The sequence below is a fragment of the Leptopilina heterotoma genome, unplaced genomic scaffold, assembly GCF_015476425.1.
Source record: "Leptopilina heterotoma isolate Lh14 unplaced genomic scaffold, ASM1547642v1 Lhet_226, whole genome shotgun sequence".
Lineage (NCBI taxonomy): Eukaryota > Metazoa > Arthropoda > Insecta > Hymenoptera > Figitidae > Leptopilina > Leptopilina heterotoma.
In genome coordinates this window covers 244,974-268,231 of record NW_025110944.1, presented here as the reverse complement: position 1 = coordinate 268,231, position 23,258 = coordinate 244,974, and the positions used below count along the sequence as shown (strand labels likewise).

The window sequence follows — 23,258 nt, the reverse complement described above, 5'->3', positions numbered from 1 at the left end:
TAGTAATATTTAAGTGAAAATAAAGTTTATTTTATAATAATAATAAAAATTATAATAGGGGAAAATGTCACAGTTGGACCACTTTTTAATCTTTGCTTATAACTTTTTGTTTATAATAAATTTAGACAATTGTAAATTTTTATGAATTTCAATTATTTTCCAAACTTTTAGTTAGAATTCGTCAAAAATTCGATTATATTTCAAAATAATTTTTTAAAAGGAAACAAATCATTTTTTTAAAAATGTAAAATTTTCTTTCAATTTTCGACGAAATTTCCAACTGATTGGATATTTAAATAAATATTTTTTTACGAGAATTTAACTACATTGAAAAAATTTTCCAAAAGACTAATTTGTTTTCATAATTTTCAAATTAAATTATTTACTCTTGAATAATTTTAAGTCAATAAACAATAAATAAATACTTATTTATTTTTCCACAGGAATTGAAATTATGAATAATTTAAATGTAAAAGCGCTTTTTTAAATTTAAATATTTCTAAAAATTCATACTATAACGCATTTAATATTTAATTATAATCTGAAATTTTAACTGAAATTAATTTTTAAATCAGTTCTTATTAGAAAGTTCTATTAGAATTCAATTATTTAAAAACAAAAGTAAATAATTGATAGAATAATAATTATTGAAGGATTAATATAATTATTTACCGTAGAACTGAAAAATGATGAAAACAAAAATAAAGTTCGATTATATATGAAAATAATTTTTTAAAAGGAGACAAATCATTTTTTTGTAAATGCAAAATTTTCTTTCAATTTTCGACGAAATTTCCAACTCATTGGATATTTAAATAAATATTTTTTTACGAGAATTTAACTACATTGAAAAAATTTTCCAAAAGACTAATTTTTTTTCATAATTTTCAAATTAAATTATTTACTCTTAAATAATTTTAGCTCAATAAACAATAAATAAATACTTATTTATTTTTCCACATGAATTGAAATTATGAATAATTTAAATGTAAAAGCGCTTTTTTAAATTTAAGTATTTCTAAAAATTCATACTATAACGCATTTAATATTTAAATAATAATCTGAAATTTTAACTGAAATTAATTTTTAAATCAATTCTTATTAGAAAGTTCTATTAGAATTCAATGATTTGAAAACAAAAGTAAATAATTGATAGAATAAAAATTATATTTTTTACAATTGAATAGTTGTCAAAAATTGATTTTTCTCTATAAATTTTAATAAAATTGTTGAAAATAATTACAGTTTTCAATGAATTTATTTAAAATTGTATTAAAAATAATTAAAATCCTGTGAAAAATTTTATTATTTATAAAAATTATTAAATTCTTGTAATGAAGTTTATTAAATTATTTTAAATAATTGGATTTCTTAGGAAAATTTTTGTTATTTGTAAAAATAATTAAATTCTTGCGAAGGATTTTATTAACATTTTTGTAAATAATTGTAGTTTTTTTGGAGAAATTTATGAAAATTAAAAAGAAATAATAATTCAATTATTTCGAATAATTTAATTAAAATTGTATTAAAAATAATTAAAATTCTTGCGATGAAGTTTATTATTTATGAAAATTATTTAATTTTTATAAACGAATGTTATCAAAATTTTAGAAAATAATTAATTTATTTCAATGTATTTAATGCAAAATATTTTAAATAACTGATTTCTTCTGAAAAAGTTTCTTGAAAATTGTATTTCAAATAATTGAATTTCTATGGAAATCTTATTGTTCATGATATTAATTTAAATTTTGTAAAGAATTTCATTAATTGCTTTTTAAAATAATTGAATTCTTTTGAAAAATTTTATTAAAATAGTAGATATTGAAAATATTTGAATTTCAACGAAAAATTTTATTATTTGTGAAAATAATTGAATTCTTTTGAAAAATTCTAATAAAATAGTAGATATTGAAAATATTTGAATTTCAATTGAAGATTTTATTATTTTTGAAAATAATTGATTGCGACTTCCTGCCACTTATCGGATAGTTAGAAAACGTCGCGAAATTCAAATTTAGTAAAGCAAAATAGTAATAAATACCAAATTCCATATACTTAGTATTGTTTCAACTTTTCTTTTTCTTCTTTTTATTTTGTTTTCATTCTTTTGAAATTCAATTCCAGTAGTATTCATTTGTTTCACAGCCAAATTGCCTACACTTCGTAAAGCCCAAGCGGAAATGTCGTGCTTTTTGGCCAAGTCACGGCGTTAGCTTATTTCATATATATAGAGACAAAGGGAGAGAGAGAGAGAGGAGAGAAGAGAAGGGGTTACCAGCCATTTTGCACAAGTTTTCCTACAGACACTGTTAACAGAATCGGTAGAGCGACCTTTGGCATGAGAATATCCCCCGAAAAGCTCACTTTCACGAAACATCCCCGTTATGCTTTCGATACATAAAAGTTTCGTCGCTATTTCTTCCCCCTCTCACTTACTCCTTAAAACTGGTTATGTACACGAACACCCACATTCTCAATAACTGTTTTACTCGTTTATTCTGCGCCCTTTCAAATATCACCTGAATTCTTATTACTATTCGTAGAATTTTTTTTTTATTTCTATTTTGTTCCCTTTAATAAACAAAAATAAATTTTATTATTTATTAAATTAAATTTACAAAGTTATACCTATTCTTTAAAGTTGCGTATTTAAAGATACAAACAAATGATGCGAATTTATAAAAGTGATTTTTAAAGAGAAAAAAAGTTGATAAATAGAGAAACATTCGTTCTCTCTTTGTCCGGAAACTCATTGAATAAGAAACACAGGAAATACAAATTGGAAAATTCGCGAAAAATCTCAATTTTTTTGGTTGCCAATTTTTTTTTGTTCACTGTGCACCATTTCTCTTATATAGTAAATGGATTTTTGTTACATTTTATTTTATTTTTTTCCAGATAATGGACCACCGCCAGTCGAGCAGAGTGATGACGGATGGCTAAACTTTACAAAAATCAGTCGCAACGAAACTGGCTGGTACAAATGTTACACGCGACACATGTTGGGAATTTTCACGAGCATCGGCTACTTTCTCAATGTTCGCTGTGAGTATAGAAAAAAAATCTCTCTGACGTATTGGATTTATCATTTTTTTTTTCACCTCCTTTTTTTGTGCCCGTTCAAGTGTCCCTTGACAACTCGATGTCGATGAACCTGTCAAATCTTTCGCTCCTTTTTTCTCTACTCCCAAGTGCAACCATTATATCCGCATTTTTAACCATTTTGTCGAAAACACTTTTTTTTTGCTTTTTTTTCTATTTGATGGAGAAAAAAAATCTTTTTTAATCTTTATTTTTATAAAACAATGTGAGTAAAAATTGAATTTAAAAAATTAATAATCGTAATTAACATGTGAAATTAAAAGTTTAATCAGAAATTAATTTAAATCAAATTTGATGAGAAAATTATTAATTTTGACCAAAAATAAAATTAGAAATTTAAATTAAATGAAACAAAACTAATTCAATTGAAAGATTTGAAAAAATTAAAGAACATGGAAAATATGTGTAGAAATAATTTAACTCGATTTTCATTTTCTCATCTGAATAATTGAAAACAATAGAGTGAATTTGAATTTTAAGTGGTAAGAATGGTTTATAGTCAGACGGAAATTGAATATTTTTGAGACAAAAATTACGAGAACGTATTTCTTGCTCTCAAGTAGTAAAAAGTGGAAATATATGGAAAATAGTTTATGAAGCAAAGTTTGCAAACATTTGATAAGTAGTAAAATCCGTGTATGATCCGACTGTTAAGTAATTTTCCACAGTAAATAACAGTAATTAAATTAAATAAAAGAGTAATAAATTTAAAATTTAATTATTCTGAAAAACAAAAAAATAAAGGAAAAAGAAAGAAAATGATAAGTAATATTAGGTAAAGGAGACTAAAGTTAAAGTATAGTATAAACCGTTTTTGATCAGACATTAGTATTTTTTTAATTAGATATTTTCTGTACAAGTAGTACAGTTCGTTTTCAATCAGACATCAATATTCTTTCATGAGTACAGTTAAAAAATGTAGTTAAAGTTACATTTTCAAGTAGCCATTATATTAAGAGCAGGATAATGGATCATAATCTCATTACAATTAAAATTTCACGTAATTTAATATTTAAGTAGTATAAGTGAAGTGCCGTTAGACGGATAATTAGATCTATTATAAATACACCAAACACAAGAATGAGAATTCTAAAAATGTTTTTATTAATAATAAAAAAAAATAATAATAAAATATAATATAATATAATATAATAATAAAATAATTTCCAAAGAAAAAAGAAAACCCCGAAAGCATATAAAAATTTCTAAAAATTTTTTTTTATAACAATAAAAATAATAATAAAAAGTAATAAATAAAAAGTAATAAAAATAAATAAATTAATAAATAAAATAAAAGTAAACAAAAATGAGCATTTACGAAATATTCAACAATTTCCAGAAAACTTAATTTATTTCGTAAACTAATAACGAGATAACAAGAAGATTATCGCTTAGCCTTGATATGAAACCAGAGTTAATCTTTATGTTCCCATTAAAAGATTATTAGCACCTGCGCGCTTCTCAATTTTGAAATTATATATGTGAGACGCGCCGATACGAAACGGAAACCATAGTCATTTGTCAAGAACGGAAATCATCTCGCCAACCGGAAATTATCCGGCACCCTCAACGCGAAAATTTGCAAATTTCCCCTAGAATGTCTCAAACTGGGAGGAAGGGGGGGGGGGGAGGGAGAGAACCAACCATTTGGCAAACGATCGTACCCGAAACCAATTGTGAAATCTATATGTATATATATATATATATATATATATATAAAGCCTCACTAATACATATGCATTCTAACAAATCCTCTCACTTCTGCGCTCTCACCTCTTATCCTCGGCGTTCTAAATACGTGGCTCCTGAGCAACTAATCTCTACGCAATTTAGACGGCACGAGAGCACCTATTAACCATAGGTCCTCCGTTAGAATTATCGATTACAATGTTATCCGGGCTGTATACGTATCTTCTTGTGGTGGATAATTTATCTCCGGATAACGTTCCGATGATACGGTTAAGTGACCCTACATTTTAAGCTTGTTGATGAGTTGTGCAACCCTTCAACGTAATCAACTATTATCGTTACTATTATTGCTATTTTAATATTAATACTATTCCTATTACTATTTTATAATAATAATAATAATAATAATAATAATAATAATTATTATTATTATTATTATTATCACTGTTGTTCTTGTTATTATTACTTTTATTAAAATTATTACTATTTTAATAATAATATTATTATTAATATTGTTGTTTTTATTATTATTACTACTTTTATTAAAATTATTAGCTTATTTAAAGAATACAATTGATAATTAACTAAAACTATACAATTTATGTTCTCATTTTCTTTTAAATTAAATGTTACAAACTAATTAAAGAAAAATTTAGTTAATTGTACACTGAGAAAATATATACTTATTAACTAATTTACTAATTAATTATTCTTGGCAGAATAATTAATTAATAAACATGTTTATTAATTTCAAAAGTTTTAATAAAAATCTTCTCAAGAATTCAATTATTTTTATATAAAAACAATAACATTCTTCGAAAAAATTAAATTATTTTTATAAATATAGTACAATTTTTTGCAAAACTTAAATTATTTTTAACAAAATTTTCATAAAATTTCACAAAAGAATTCAATTATTTTCTAAAATTTTAATAAATCCTTCCAATCGATTCAATTACTTTTTTTAAATAGTAAAATATTTGTAAAAATTCAATTATTCAATAAAATTTTGCGAAAGATAATAAATCTTTCGGAACAATTCAATTATTTTTATAAATAGTAAAATCTTTGCACAAATTCAATTATTTTCAAAACAATTCTAATTTAATACCTCGGAAGAATTTAGTTAAAAAAAAAAATTTCATACATTTCGAATAAATTCGCAATTATTTTCTAAAATCTTAATAAATTCTTCGAAACAATTCAATTACTTTTATAAATAGTAAAATTCTTCGCAAGAATTGAATAATTTTTATAAATAGTAAAATTTTTTGCAAGAAATCAATTATTTTCAAAAAAATTTAAGAAAATCGGATAGAAATCAAATCTTAATTAAAATTAAATTACTTTCATTGCAATTTTTAAATATATTCGTCAAAAGAATTGAAAGAATTCAATTATTTGCAGAAAATAATAAAATTCTTCTGATGAATTCACTTATTTTGAGTATACTTAATTTTAATAAAATTCTTTACAGAAATTCAATTATTTTCGAAACAACTTTAATTTAATTTTTTAGAAAAATTTAATTATTTTCAAATATTTCTAGAAAATTCTTCAAAACAATTCAATTATTTCGTAAAATTTTTAATAAATCCTTCGGAACAATTCAATTATTTTCATGAATAGTAAAATTCTTCGCGAGAATTCAATTATTTTCATAAATAGAAAAATTCTTCGAATATATAGAAAATATCTACTGCTTTGATTCAAAAATATTATTTGTTTGAATAATTATTTTTAATTCAAACATATTTTCTGTTTTGATTTAAACAAAAATTATGTTTAAAAATTTTATGTTTGATTTAAACTTAAAAGTTCATTATAAATAATTTAAAAACAACCAAAACTTATGTTAAATTAAATATATTACTTCTTTAAATGAACCAAAAAAATATGTTTCAATTAAACTTAAATATGTTTGACTATATAGCAAAATTATTTTAAGTTTGATTAGGTTTTAGAACATATATTATTAATTATATATGTATTAATTACTATTTTATTTTTATTATTTTTAATTTTGATAACCTAGTATTCGCTTTAGAATTTTGTCTGTGGTTTTTAAATTCTTTTACTTTTTTTTACTCTTTAATAAAATTAATTTTATTGATAAAAATACTTTAATAACAAATTTTTCATCTTCTTTGAGAATTTTCTCTTTGACATAGTTTAAAAAATTGATTTAAAAAATAATTTCAAAGCAAGATATTGAGTCAAAACATTTTTTTATTTTTTATAGAATTTAAATTGTATTTTTTTATAAAAAAAAATCAGTTTAGAAATAACTATTTTTATATAAATATATTAATACCTACATTTATAAATGTCGAATTATAAACGGGAAAAACAATAAACTAATTTTGGTTAAATTATTAAAAAAACACTCTCATCCGATTTGTAATTTTGAATAAAATTTATTAATTAATAGGAAATTTAGACTCTGAGAGAGGAGAGAAATTTATTTAAAAAAGTAATAATTTTGAACATTGTTAACAAGTTTCTGGTAGTGAAATTCTGGTACATGTATCACGAGTCAAAATGAGAGACCATTGTAATAAATCAATCTTACGCCATTCGCAGTTTGTAATTAATATATAAACTAGAGAATTGAGTAGTAAAGATAGAATTCAGTCAGACAGTGATATTACTTTGTCAACAATTTGTAACTTCAATAAACTATGTGAATTCAGTAGGTAAAGTTTGTGTCTAGTCAGACATGTAAAATTGCTTTTAATAACTCTTAGAGAACTAAACTAGTATTAAAAATAAACACCTTACAAAATAATTGAACAAAGATAATATTTTAGGTAAATATAATTTAAAGAAAAAGAATATTTAACGTAAATATATTTTAACAAGACTATTTTACGTAAATATTTGAAGAAAACAATATTTTGCATAAATATTCGCATAAAAAAGACAAATAAATATAAATATTAAATAATAATAAGAAAGGCAACGTTAAAAAATTAAAAAATCTAAATTTCTATTTCTTTTATTGCAATTATTGATAAACATATAAAAGTTAAAAGAAGGTAACCTTTTGAATGTATAGGAATAGTTACTATCTCTCTCTCTAAAAATATTATATAGCTACTACTACTAGGAGAAAAAGTCGGTCTTTCGGAAACGAAATTTTCCATTCTAACAAGCAATAGAAAACATGTCCTTATTGAAGTTAAGATTCTTTACATGTATGTATATCAAAAGAAAAAAGCTAAAAGAGAAATAAAAGAAGTTTGCCGAGTCTTAAGACTGTCGGAACTTGGACTTTGATCCTTTTGTTTTGTAAAGGGATGAGCTAAAGGATCAATTCAGCATCTCAAAGGACCGAACTTGCCTTGTTTTCTTCTCTTGACTTTTTTCTTTGCTTTCTCAATTTTTTTGTTGCCTCTTCTTTGTTTTTCCTTTTTATTCACTTTTTTTTCTCTTTTCCTCTTCTCTTTTTTTTATTCCTTTCAACCATTCTCTTGTTTTGACCGTAATTCCCAAGAAAATGTGCGAACTATACGATTCACACTCAGTACATTTTTATTTTTTGCTTTCTCTTTTTTTTTGAAATCCTTTTTTTCAATTTTTGTCATCATTTCCTTTTGTTTTTGAATATTGTTCTAAAAGTTTCATAACAATATTTTTCCTGTGCATATTCACTTTTTCAACGAGATTCATTTTTTTAAACTTTTTTTTATTAATTTTGTTTCTAACTTTTTTGGATTTGAATAAAAAGTAATAATAAAAACTAAACTAATAAAAACTGAAATAAAGAATACAAACTTATGATTTCGAAATAGACTCTACTTTGACTCCAAAAGCTGGTGTAAACTTAGGATTAATTTTTAATACATTAATTGCAGTACTACAAACGCATAAAGTACTACAAGTTGACAAATACTGTTCCTGAATAACAAATTTGATATAAAAAAATCTGTCACTGATTCAAATAGTAATATTTTCCTAACGAAATAGTTAATGATAACTAATTATTAGTTTTTCCCAGTAAAATTTAATTCCCGGTTAGTAGAAACCCTATCAAATATATTAGCAGAAACTAAAACCTGTCGAAGACGGAACCGACAGCTAGTATTTCATAATTTTATAATTTTATAATTCTCGCAAAGAATTTTATTAAAATTTTTAAAAATCTTAATTAAATTCTTTTGAAGAATTTCTTTGAATTTTTTTTAAACTAATGGAGTTTATTTAATAATTGTAATTGAAAATTTTGAAAGCAATTTAATTTTATGAAGAAGAATTCTATTAAAATTAAATTGAAAATAATTGAATTCTTGCGAAGAATTTTTTTTATTTATAAAAATAGGTGAATTGTTTCAAAGAATTTATTAAAATTTTAGAAAATAATTGAAATTTATGGAAATATTTAAAAATATTTGAATTCATCCGAGAATTTCAATAAAAATTGTTTTGAAAATAATTGAATTTCTGCAAAGGATTTTACTATTTATAAAAATAATTGAATTATTGAGAAGAATTTTACTGTTTTTAAAAATAATTAAATTGTTCCGGAGAATTTTTTTAAATTTTAGGAAATAATTGAATTGTTTTGAAGAATTTTGTAGAAATATTTGAAAATAATTAAATTTAAAAAAAAATTAAATTAAAGTTGTTTTGAAAATAATTGAATTTTTGTAAAGAATTTTATTAAAAATAAGTATACTCAAAAGAATTGAATTCATCAGAAGAATTTTATTTTTTTTTTTTAAATAATTGAATTCTTTCAATTATTTTTTTTAAGAATATATTTAAAACTTGCATTGAAAATAATTTAATTTTTATAAAGAATTTTTTAAAAATATTTTGAGAATAATTGAATTATTTTTAGAGAATTTTAAATTCTTGTTGAAATTGAATTTTATGGAAATTTTTGAAAATAATAAAATTCTATAGTGTAATTTTATTAAATTTAATTAAAAATAATTTAATTCCTGCACAAAATTTTAGTATTTATAAAAATAGTTGAATTGTTTCAAAGAGTTTATTAAAATTTTAGGAAGTAATTGAAATTTATGGAAATATTTAAAAATATTTGAATTCATCCCAGGAATTGAATAAAAATTGTTTTAGAAATAATTGAATTCCTGCAAAGAATTTTACTATTTATAAAAATAATTAAAATGTTTCGAAGAATTTATTAAAATTTTATGAAATAAATAAATTTTTAGGAAGAATTTTATAGAAATATTTGAAAATAATGAAATTTTTTCGAGAAATTCAATTAAAGTTGTTTCTCTCAAATTCATCACAAGTATTTTATTATTTTTTGAAAATAATTGAATTCTTTCAATTTTTTTGACAAATATAATAAAAAATTCCAATCCACTTTGACACCGCCTTAAGTGAATTTTTTTTAATTTTGATTATGAAATTATTTTAAAAATTTATATTTGAAAATAAAAAATTTTGTCATTTGCATAACAATAATAAATTGACATTTGCTAGTAATTGCGTAACATTTGCTAGTATTAAATAAAATATAATATAAATATTTTATGAGGAGAAAATAATAAAAAACCGTAATTTATTATTAATTAAAATAAGCACAGATTTTGTTTTATAAAGTCAAAAAAAAAAAAAGAAAAATTTGAAAAACAAATGCAGCAGGTGTTGATAATACTAGTTTGGAATTGCTTCAAGTTTTGGATGATTTTTTAATAAAGAGAGTTTGGAGAATAAGGGATGAGGGAAAGAAAATGGCAAACAAGGGGTAGAAAGAGGGTGGGGTGGGGGGTGGGTGAAAGTTTATCCCCAATACGTGCGACTGATCCCGATGTTTTGGATGGAATGGGGATGTTGTATGGGTATAGATGACGAAAGGTTAGGTCCACGTAACAGCACACGCGTGTGTACATAAACCCTAGCTTCTCTCTATTGCATGTACTCAATATACATATCACGTAGATAACGTACACCATACACGATCGTCACGCTTCTAAAGATTTGGCACGTTCAGATGGACAAATGGTGTAAATCGCTTTGCTTTTCTCTACGCCATAAATCGATTTTATCACCGCATTTGTGCGGCGCACCTAATTCATATTTCAGTTTTGCGCTCTCTATATAAATGTTCCGATTTTTACCTCTTTCCTTCCTGAAAAAAAGGGATAACGCTCACATTTTCGAATGTAGCATACAGATGAAATACAGTGAGAATAGTAATGAAAATAATGACAATAGAATTGTTAAAAGGTTCGGAATTTTATTTTCTAGTTGTATTTCTTTGCTTTTGTTTTCTAATTTTTTTCTGGTTATTTTTTCTATAGAAGTAGTAAAAGTCCTGTTTCAGTAAGACGTTAAAATATTTTTATAATTTTAAAATTAGTCATAAGTTGAAACTTATAACTATTACGTTATTAAGATTCATTTAAATAAAAATAAATTTTAGTTAAATTTCAGTAGTAATGTCACAGTATAGTCAGGCATTTTTCACATTCTTTGGTAAAATGATTTTTAAATTATATAATTACTTTTCACAAAAATTAAGTTGAAATTCCTAAATGCTAATTTAACAAAATTTCAATTAAAGAAATTCTAAATTAATTTCAGTAGTAAAGCCAAAGAATAGTCAGACACTTGTGAAGTGGATTGTTCATTTTTTTCTGTTTCCTCCAATATTAATTTCAAATTACAATTAATTCACGGATCATTAATGTATTTTAACAAAGTAATTATACTCAATTATTATAATTACTCATGTATTATTTCTGCATAAATAAATTCTAATTAGATTTCAGTTGCAAAATCCGAATATATTCAGACATTGAGTAAAATTTGGAGTTTTTATCTTTTAAATTAGAAAAATTAAATTAAAAAATAAAGTATATTTGTAACGTAACAAGCTATGAACTCTTAACTGAAAAATAATGCATTTTTGTTTGATTTCAGTAGTAAAGTCAGAGTATAGTCAGACGTTTTTTACATTTCTTGAGAGAAAATAATTCGTAAATTATAAATAATTCGCTATTTAAATAAATTTACTTAAATTAGCGTTCATAAATAAATTTATAATATTTATAAATAAATTCTAATTAGTTTTCAGTAGTCAAACCAGATTATAGTCGGACAAAGCAGTTTCATTTCTAATTTATTTAGCATCATAATTATTAGTAATTTATACATTAAAGTATTATTTTTTGAATTATTAAAAAATATATTAGTGAAGAGAAAAAAAGAAAAAAAAGTAAAAAAAAAAGAAAAAATACTTAATATTCTTGGAATTTTAACGTCCAAGTAGTAAAACAAAATTATAGTCAGACACAGTAAAAAGAAAATCTTATTTTAAAGCACGAAAGCTGCCTTAAATTAAGATGCAACATTTTTAAGACAGTCAATGTTAAATTTACGCACGTTTTTCGTATCCTTTAACATTATAGCAGACAGTGTTGAATTGAAGGCAGCTCTTACATTAGGATTTACTTTTTACTGCGGACAGTTGATATTAATTTCTAGGTAATTTACAATAATAATTTAATAATTATAAACAATTTTTTACAACAACAAAACAAAACATAGGGAGTAATTTTTTAGATATTAGTAACAAAGGACCATCTTAGTCAGACAAAATAATTTTCATTAGTAGTAACTTACAGTGACAGAAAGGCATTTTTAAATTTTTATAGCTAAAATAATTATAAAAGAAGAAAATAGTATATAATATACAATATTATATAGTACATAATACTAAATTATATATTATATAAGATAATCTATAAAATTTATAGTCTTTTCATATTTAAAAATTATGAAAATATTACTTCTATATAAAAGTGAAATTATAATAATTTAAATGAATGTGTGTATATTATTAAAATATTCGAGCACTTGACTGTAATCAAAGGCATATGCAAATTGCGTGCAATTTAATTCTTCATTCCAAAAGCAGTTTTCCTTAAACTCGACCAATTAAAAGGCATCACGGTGGATCTTCACTGAATTTCCATTTTATTCATTACACGAATATACAATTAAACGTTCTCAAATCTCAATTTCGACGAGTTATTTTACTTTCTTTTAATTTTTTTTTCTTTCAAATGAAAATCAGAAACTCTTTCTTTTTTTCTTCTTATGCTGTTGTTGTTGTTCGCTTTTTAATTTCAAATGCAAGGGAAGAGAATATTATATTGGAAAATTTTAATCTAATGAGTAAAATATTTATATTTATAGAAAATGAGGATAATGAATTGCAAATTACAATGAAATTTTAAACAATAAACACAAAATTCTAATGCATCAATGAGAATATTTTGAAAACAGAATGGAAAGCAAGTATAATGAGTAAAACAGTATAAATAATATTTAAAGAACTAAATTAAAATAATTAAATTTAGTTATCAAATAAAAATTTCAAGTTATAAATAAAAAAAGTTATAAAAATTTGCTTAATAATTAATTATTAATAATAATATTAATTTTTGGTTAGTAATTAAATAAGTAATGAAAGATATTTTTAGTTTTCTCTAGTTAATAATTATAAAAAATTTAGCTGAAAAATTTTTCCTTTTTAAAATTTAGAAATAACATTTTCAATGAAATTTTTCCTGTATTTTTCAACTATATTTTTTGTTTGCTTTTCGTTTTTATGAAAAATTAATAATTTCTGTCGTTTGCAGATAATCCGGAAATAGATACGGAAACGAAGCTCGTAAATGGCGAGGCGACTGGTTCGCGAAAAATGGAGGTACAAATTGGAGGTGCTGTTACGCTCGAATGTGATGGCGGATGCTGGGGACATGGTCCAGACATGGATCCAGTCGGTGGTCCTGGACCACTTTCTCTAAATCGTGTTGTTTATCAAGATGCCGGTGAATACAAATGCGTTGCACCGGATCCCAAATTACAAAATACATGGCGAGCTCAACTGCCTTATCAAATTAAGGTTACAGGTGAGTGCCTTTAACTATTCTTCGAGTTAATTTCATTAATTCTCTGCTATTAGTCCGACACAATCCGTCGCTTATTTTTGTTTCTTGTTAGAAATTTAGGTAATTTACTACTTAGAGTTTAATGTAATAAATATAATAGAGTTTAATGTTTAATAACAATTTAATAATAGACCATTGAATGATAATAATAACAGACATGGATATTAAATTAATTAATTTAATTCTAAAAATTCATTTCTTGAATTCATCTAATTTAATAAATTCATGTTATAATTTAGTTTAATTTAATATAGTGATCTATTTATGATGAATCAAAATCAATATTCAGGTCCACCCGTACGCCATCAGAAAACCATAATTTGGTAAAAACGAAAATAAAAATTTATTTCTTCCAAATTTAACAATTCTAATTATCTGAAATTTATCAGAGTTCTAGTAGGGACTGAGCTCTACTCAATCCTGAAAAATAGAGAATTTTATTTCAAGTTTTAAGTAGTAGCAGGTCCACCCGTACGCCATCACACAATCATAATTTGGTTAAAACGAAAATAAAAATTTATTTCTTCCAAATTTAACAATTCTAATTATCTGAAATTTATCAGAGTTCTAGTAGGGACTAAGCCCTACTCAATCCTGAAGAATAGAGAATTTTATTTCAAGTTTTAAGTAGTAGCAGGTCCACCCGTACGCCATCAGACAATGAAGATTTGGTAAAAACGAAAATAAAAATTTATTTCTTCTAAATTTAACAATTCTAATTATCTGAAATTTATCAGAGTTCTAGTAGGGACTGAGCCCTACTTAATCCTAAAGAATAGAGAATTTTATTTTAATTTTAAGGTAGTAGCAGGTCCACCCGTACGCCATCAAACAATCATAATTTGGTTAAAACGAAAATAAAAATTTATTTCTTCCAAATTTAACAATTCTAATTATCTGAAATTTATCAGAGTTCTAGTAGGGACTAAGCCCTACCCAATCCTGGAGAATAGAGAATTTTATTTAAATTTTTAGGTAGTAGCAGGTCCACCCGTACGCCATCAGACAATCATAATTTGGTTAAAACGAAAATAAAAATTTATTTCTTCCAAATTTAACAATTCTAACTATCTGAAATTTATCAGAGTTCTAGTAGGGACTGAGCCCTACCCAATCCTGGAAAATAGAGAATTTTATTTCAATTTTTAGGTAGTAGCACCCTTACCCGTACGCCATCAGACAATCATAATTTGGTTAAAACGAAAATAAAAATTTATTTCTTCTAAATTTAACAATTCTAATTATCTGAAATTTATCAGAGTTCTAGTAGGGACTGAGCCCTACTCAATTCTGAAGAATAGAGAATTTTATTTTAATTTTAAGGTAGTAGCAGGTCCACCCGTACGCCATCAAACAATCATAATTTGGTTAAAACGAAAATAAAAATTTATTTCTTCCAAATTTAACAATTCTAACTATCTGAAATTTATCAGAGTTCTAGTAGGACTGAGCCCTACCCAATCCTGGAGAATAGAGAATTTTATTTCAAGTTTTAAGTAGTAGCACCGTCACCCGTACGCCATCAGACAATCATAATTTGGTTAAAACGAAAATAAAAATTTATTTCTTCCAAATTTAACAATTCTAATTATCTGAAATTTATCAGAGTTCTAGTAGGGACTAAGCCCTACCCAATCCTGGAGAATAGAGAATTTTATTTAAATTTTTAGGTAGTAGCAGGTCCACCCGTACGCCATCAGACAATCATAATTTGGTTAAAACGAAAATAAAAATTTATTTCTTCCAAATTTAACAATTCTAACTATCTGAAATTTATCAGAGTTCTAGTAGGGACTGAGCCCTACCCAATCCTGGAAAATAGAGAATTTTATTTCAATTTTTAGGTAGTAGCACCCTTACCCGTACGCCATCAGACAATCATAATTTGGTTAAAACGAAAATAAAAATTTATTTCTTCTAAATTTAACAATTCTAATTATCTGAAATTTATCAGAGTTCTAGTAGGGACTGAGCCCTACTCAATTCTGAAGAATAGAGAATTTTATTTTAATTTTAAGGTAGTAGCAGGTCCACCCGTACGCCATCAAACAATCATAATTTGGTTAAAACGAAAATAAAAATTTATTTCTTCCAAATTTAACAATTCTAACTATCTGAAATTTATCAGAGTTCTAGTAGGACTGAGCCCTACCCAATCCTGGAGAATAGAGAATTTTATTTCAAGTTTTAAGTAGTAGCACCGTCACCCGTACGCCATCAGACAATCATAATTTGGTTAAAACGAAAATAAAAATTTATTTCTTCCAAATTTAACAATTCTAATTATCTGAAAATTGCCAGAGGTCTATTAGGGACTGATTCCTACCCAATTCTGAGGAATAAAGAATTTTATTTCAAGTTTTAAGTAGTAGCAGGTCCACCCGAACGTTATCTCAATTTTTTTTTAAAATGGATTTATTAACTTTTGAAAAATTGCTCCACAAATTTATTACAATTTTTTTTAAATAATTGAATTCTTTTGGAACATTGTATTAGAATAGTAGATTCCTATTAAAAGTCATTGAATTGAAGAAAATTTTTTTTAATAATTGAAATTTTGCCAAGAATTTAAGAATTTAAAAAATTTTTGAACATAATTAAGTTTGTGCGATAAGAATTTTATTACTTTGGAAAATAATTGAATTTCTGTAATCATTTCTAATTTCTCTAAAATTATCCATATTATATCGTACAATTACTACTACTACTACATCTACGTACATCTAGTTTGAGCACTGCAATTTGTTCAAAATTTAGTAGTAAAACAGCCTTTCTAGTCAGACACGACAGTCATAGACATATAGAATTTAATGTTTTATTAATTTTCGTTTTAGCAGTAAAAAATTAACTGTCACAGTTTGTCCATTTTATTTTTGTATGTAAATTGAACAGTCTAGTTAAATAAAATTTCTCTCTCTCGGATTCAAATCTAGAATTTTCCAAAGAAATTTTTTTTTAATTTATGTAAAAGTATAAACGATAAAAGTAGAATAAAAATTTATTGCAATTGAGAACATTTTGAAATATCCTTACTTGACAAGTGTTTATACATGTAAAATGTTTATATATATATATATATATATATATATATATATATATATATATATATATATATATATATATATATATATTCTCGAGTGCCGGAAATCTGATACTGAGTCAAACGACTATTTCCATGCGTAAATCCTTATCGATACTTATGCTCAGCGTCACGTATAGATGGACCAAGACGAATCAAGACCAAGTTTCTCTCTCTCAATATATACATATATATATTTGCATATGAAGGAAAACAAGTTTACGACATTGGAATGGGAATTGTCGTGTGTCATATAAACTGAAGTACGGTTTTACTTGGTCGATATGTATTGGATGAATCTTGAGTTCAGTTAGACGTTACTCAATGGGACAAAAGAGTATTGGAAAACGAGATGGAGAAGGTAGGGAGAAAAAGAAAAAGAGAGAGAGAAGGAGAAGAAGAGAGAAAGAGAGATAGAGTATTTGATTTTACTGTGTCAAGGCACGTGGTATTTACTCTCTATTTAGACGGAAGGAAATGTCGATTTGAATTTCCATCATGAAAAAAAAGTAATTTCCCCATGTGAATAGAAACCGCCGAAGGCTTCATCGTAAGAAGACGGAATCCTATTTCAGAAAAGCTTAATTCATTCGAATTTCGTTTTCGTTTCTTATAAATTACGAAATCATTCCTTTATGTGTGCGCATACAATATTAATATTGGTTTTAATAAATACTTCAAATTATAAAATGAAAATAAAATTTATATAAGTAAATAAATAAATATTCTTATAAAATAACATTGTCTGACCTGACCGAATTTTTCCACTTAAAGTTGAAATTTCATTTATTGCCCTTCTTTGGGGGTTTTTTCTAACCTAACAGATTTTCACATGTCTGACTGAAATGGTTTTTTCTACTTGAAGGAAAAATAAGATAATGGCCATGATGCCAAGACTTACTGAAAGAGTTTTCTTTTCGATTTCAAGTAAAAATTGAAAAAAGATAATGTGAGTCTTGATAAAATGGATTTTTCTACTTGGATAAAAGGGGTATTAGTGGAATATGTAGGTTTTAGTCAGACGAAAGTTTTTTCTTTCTCTTTTTTTGGTATTACTATTGGAAACTGAAGGATTTATTCATAAATCAAATATCATTTAGAATCAGTAGGAAAGAACAATTTCTTACATATTTTTTGTGTTTAGTAGAAAAAGTCAGCTGTAGACAGACAGTCTTTTTTAATTTTTCTGTACTAAATAACTTTATTTTTTTATTAGTAGTAATTTCTTATTTTCGCCGGACAAGATGTATAAAAATTAGAAAAATAAAAAATAACTTCAAGTTTCAAGTAGTAAAAACCAATTTCAGTCAGACAAAACTTTGTTCTTTTTCTCCTCTAAAAAATAATCATTATTTTTCCATTATTAGTTACTATCAGTCCTTGACAGACAAAATTCCTAAAAAATACCGAAATTAAAAGTAACTAACTTTCAGTAGTAAAAACCAATGACAGTCAGACAAATTTTTGTAATTGTTTTCGTAAGTAAATAATTAGTTATTTTTTATCACTAGTAATTTACATTCCCTGCTAGACAATAGAAGGGAAAAGCTTTTTTTAATTGAAATTCCGAAATTAAAAATAATTTCAGTTTTAAGTAGTAGAGACTAATTGTAGTCAGACAAAAAATTGTAACTTCTTTTTTACAGTAAAGAATCGTTATATTATCACACTAAGCAATAATATTTCTTCAATTACTAGTGATTTACAGTCCTTCTTCAGAAAAATTACATAAAAAATATCAATAATAAAAATTACTCTTAAGTTTGAAGTAGTAAAGATCAATGTACAGTCAGACAACACAAAAAATTTAATAATTAGGTCACGCTTTAAAATTTTGAAAAAAAATTATTTCCTGTGTGAAATACATTTACGAAACCATCAACACAATTGATCCCATTTTCAGTTGACTCGTTTTTTTCCCATTCGTTTTCGATTGAAACAAAAAAAAAAAAAAAAAATTCAACTCCAAACGGAATTTTACCATTAAGCATAGTCATACAGTTGTTAACGTGGTAGCAGTTTTATCGAACACTGTAATTCCCCGGACGTGGTTCAATCCAAAAGCATCAGGTTTTATGTTCCGCGTAAACTTTGGGTTAATTAACTGCACAAATTAAACCTTAATACTCGAATTGCGAGTTCCATGCAAAGATATATATTATATATATATATATCGACAAATACGGTTGATTTACAATTTATTCAAAATATATTCCCCATAAAATGCAATTATTACTGAAATCCTTCCTCAAAAAAAAAAATTATTTGTCATTTATTAGAAAAGTGCTTTTGCCTTTAAATTTTTTCGCTTTATATTTTTTAAAATGTGAATTAATTCTATGGTTAAATTTTTGAAATGTTACCTAATTTTACTTAAATTTTATAAATATTAATTCCAGTTAAATTTTTAAAAATTCTAGTTAAAATCCAATTTTTTCTTCTACTCATGGAGAGTGGATAAATAAATTTAGAAATTATTATTATTATCATTGGAATGGGGATTGAAACAAAACTTTTTAAGTACTTTAAAGTTCAAAGTTGAATCCAGAAGGTTTTTTAATGTATTATTTTGTGTAGCAAGAGAGAGAGAGAGAGAGAGAGAGAGAGAGAGAGAGAGAGAGAGAGAGAGAGAGAGAGAGAGAGAGAGAGAGAGAGAGAGAGAGAGAGAGAGAGAGAGAGAGAGAGAGAGAGAGAGAGAGAGAGAGAGAGAGAGAGAGAGAGAGAGAGAGAAAGAGAGAGTCGGTTGCAAGAATACTTGGACGATTTTCCAATAACTCACTTGACCCACGAGCGAATCTTTGAGAAATGTGAAACCAAAGTTTCTTGACAGTTTCTGAAGGAGGCATTAGAAAGAAAAGGAGTTTTCCATTACATTTTAAACATTATTCCGCATACATACAACACAACTTGTTATCAAAGAAGATTTTAACTTTATTTATTGATGATAATAAAAATTTTTCCAAAACTCATACAAATCACTGCCGGACAATATTCTCTTTCTTGCGATCTAAATTTATTCGACATTTACGATTACAAGAATTTTCTCCAAATTTCTCCACATTTAATTTTTACGTAACATTGAATTTCAAAAAATGTCAACTACTGCCAAATGTATAGAAAAGAAACAAAAAATTTTTTTCATTCTTATTTAGAAACTCAAAAAAGAAGTTTTAATCTAATTTTTGCAGCAGCTGCCAGAAAACAAATGATTCGTAAAAGAAAAATACTCTATGTACATATTTTTTGTCGTTCGAAGAATAAATTACTCCGAACAAAATGAAGCAAAAAAAAAAAAAGAAAAAAAAAAAAAAAAAATCTCAAGATTTTCGCGTACCTTTTCATTAAAAGATTGGTGCAAGTCTAATCCCCTCTCCTCTCCTCAATGCATGGTCTCTACTCTTGCCCACATTTCCTTTTCATTGAGCCAGCTCCCAGTGACGTGGTAAAGCTTTACGAAAGCCGGCTATTCAAGGAAATGTCTCATAAAACCTGTGGCAGGGTAATTACAGAGGTGAATGTCGAAACGAAACTGGATGGCGTCCTCTCTTTTTTTTTTAGAAAAAAAAAGAAAACAACGATAAAGAAAATGGAAAGAATACCAAAACTAAAAGTAAAAAAAAAAATACATGAAGGGAAATGTCGAAAAGGGAAACAAAACAGTGAAGGGGGAATAAAAAAAAATGTGGAGAGAATTTTATGCAAAAATTTACAGTTGATCTGTTTTAAATCTCTCAGGATACAGGTTTAATTTAAATCGAATGTCGTTATCAGCAATTGGAAGTTTCGACCTTTTGAATATAACTGGAAGAGTTACTGTAATGGAGAATTTATAATAGATTCCGCTCATGTGATATCGAGCTTTGATTAACGTTACACTCTATTTATTCATAATATTGCGTCATAAATTTGGCAGCAGAGATATACACGCGAAACCAGAAATCGATTTGATTCTTTTTTTTTTTTTTTTTTTTTGCTTTTGGTTATTGATGATAAAGGGAAGGGGGAAAGTAATTTTTTCCGGATTAAAATTTGTATGGTTTTTAAAAAGATTTTTTTTTTGTTTGACTTATAGTGCCGTACACTGACAGTTTGACTGCAAATATTTTTGTTTGTCTGGCAAAACGATAAAGTAAGATAATTAAAAAAATTTGCCACCTGAAACATCAATTATTTTACCATTAAAACTAAGATTAGTGAAAGTTTTAAAAGTATTGTCTGACTGCAATTGGTCGTTACTACTTAAAACTTTAAGTTATTTTTAATATTGGTATTTTTTTGTTTAATTTCCCTGAAAATTACTCCACATAGAAATTTAAAGATTATCTATTATAGGATAAAAAGAACAAAGTTTTGTCTGACTGTAATTAGTTTTTACTACTTGAAACTTGAAGTTATTTTTTATGTATTTTGTTTAACAAAAAACAGAAAATTATTACTAATAGAAAAAAAGCGTCATTTTGTATAGAAAAATTAACAAAAACAATGTCTGACTAAAACTGTCTTTTTCTACTAAATTGCAAAAAAAATTAAATACCTAAATAGAAAATACTCATTTTTGGTATTTAGTAGAAAAAGACAGTTTGACAAGTACTGTCAAATACTACTCAATACAACTACTTATTAACTATTAAATAACAAAAAAATAAAAACAAAAAGCAAAAAAGGAAAAAATATTGTTTACTTCTTCGATTGTACAAAATTAATCCAAAATTACACGAATTTGTTCTTTACTACTGATTCTAAATGATAATATTTGACTTTTGAATAAAATCCTCCAATTTTCAATGGTAATACAAAAAAAAGAGATAAAAAGGATACTTTCGTCTGACTAAAACTAACATTTTCTACTAAACATCCCATTTATCTCAGTAGAAAACTCCGTTTTATCAAGATTCACGATATCATTTTCCAATTTTTACTCGAAATCAAAAGGAAAAAAAATTTTTAAGTTTTGTCTGACTAACTGGTTTTTACTACTTGAAACTTAATGTTGTCTTTACTTTAGTTATTATTCATAAATTTATTTCTAACGAACAACAAAGTTATTACTCATAGAAAAAATAACGTTCCTTACTACAATTGCATACAACAGATAAAAATTGCGAAGTTTTGTCTGACTGCAATTGTCCTCTACTACTTAAAACTGAAAATAATTTTTAATTTCCGAATTTAAATTGACAAAAGCGCTTCAAATTTATTGTCTGACAAGGACTGTCAATCACTACTTATTAACTATAATAATCTTCGTATTTCATTCTTTCATTCTGTCTGTCCACAGTTTGATAATAAATTTTGTAAAAGTATTTCACAATTTGGTGAAAAAATGCGACAAAGCGAAATTTTGATATAAAAACAACTAAACAGTGAAAGGAATAATATGAAATTTACTATAATTATATCAAATATCAAGAATTTTAATATACTAAATTTCATATTATTTCTTTTCTCTGTAAAAATTTCAGTTTGTTGCACTTTTTCCCCAAATTGTAAAATGCTTTTACAAAATATATATATAATATATTTTATCTCCGTACATAAAAATATTATTACAGCAAATTCTTCAAAACTATTATTTTCGTCATTTTAATTAAATTATTATCTTCTACAATTTTTAATTATTTTTTATTAAAATAATTGAATTTCTTAAAAAATATTTTATTATTTATGAAAATAAGTAAATATTTGCGTACAATTTTATTAAAATTGTTTTTAAATAATTGAATTTTTTGTTGGGAAATTTTATTAAAATAGTAGATATTAAATATCATTGACTTGAGGAAATATTTTGAAAATAATTTAAATTAGGACAAGAATTTTATTGACATTTTTGAAAATAATTTAACTTTGAGGACCAATCTTGTTATTTATAAAGATAATTGGGATTTTGATGAGAATTTTTTTTTAAATTTTGAACATAATTGAATTTTTTTGAAAAAAACTTTATTACTTTTGAAAATAATTGAATTTCTGCAATCATTTGTCATTTTTCCAATATTGGATTTTTTTAGTGTTTTCAACAAAAAATTGAATTAAAAATTTTTTAATTCTATTGTTTTTAAAAATTACTAATTTTATTTAAAAAAGGAAGTAAGAAGTTAGCCGCGCGATTTTTTGCTGGTAAAAAATAACGATTATTACATCAGGAAAAAATTACAAACTTTTGTCTGACTACAATTGATCTTTACTACTTAAAACTAAAAGTTATTTTTAATTTATTGAATTTATTTATAGAATCATTGACATAACTTACACAATTCTATTGTCTCACGAAGGCTTGTAAATTACTACATAATATTAAAATTTAAGTAATTAATATACTACTAATTTTCTAAACTATTTCTGCTAAAATTTTTAATTTTTCTAAATGTATGATCTAAAATTGACTCATACTACTAGAAATATAACCAAAAATGTTGTGCTTAAGTGGAAATTTTCTTTTTAGTCAG

The 23,258-nt window shown here is 24.8% G+C and overlaps 1 protein-coding gene across 9 annotated transcripts in view; it reads left to right on the top strand.

The window, feature by feature from the left end:
* The window catches only part of LOC122502289 (hemicentin-2), a 369,749-nt gene that overhangs the window by 296,903 nt on the left and 49,588 nt on the right, over window positions 1-23,258 (top strand). For all 9 annotated transcript variants that reach the window (XM_043612253.1, XM_043612254.1, XM_043612251.1 and 6 more), the window contains 2 exons: window positions 2,902-3,048; window positions 13,422-13,694. In XM_043612253.1, coding sequence (XP_043468188.1) covers window positions 2,902-3,048; window positions 13,422-13,694 — 420 coding nt within the window. The remainder of the gene's footprint in view (window positions 1-2,901; window positions 3,049-13,421; window positions 13,695-23,258) is intronic.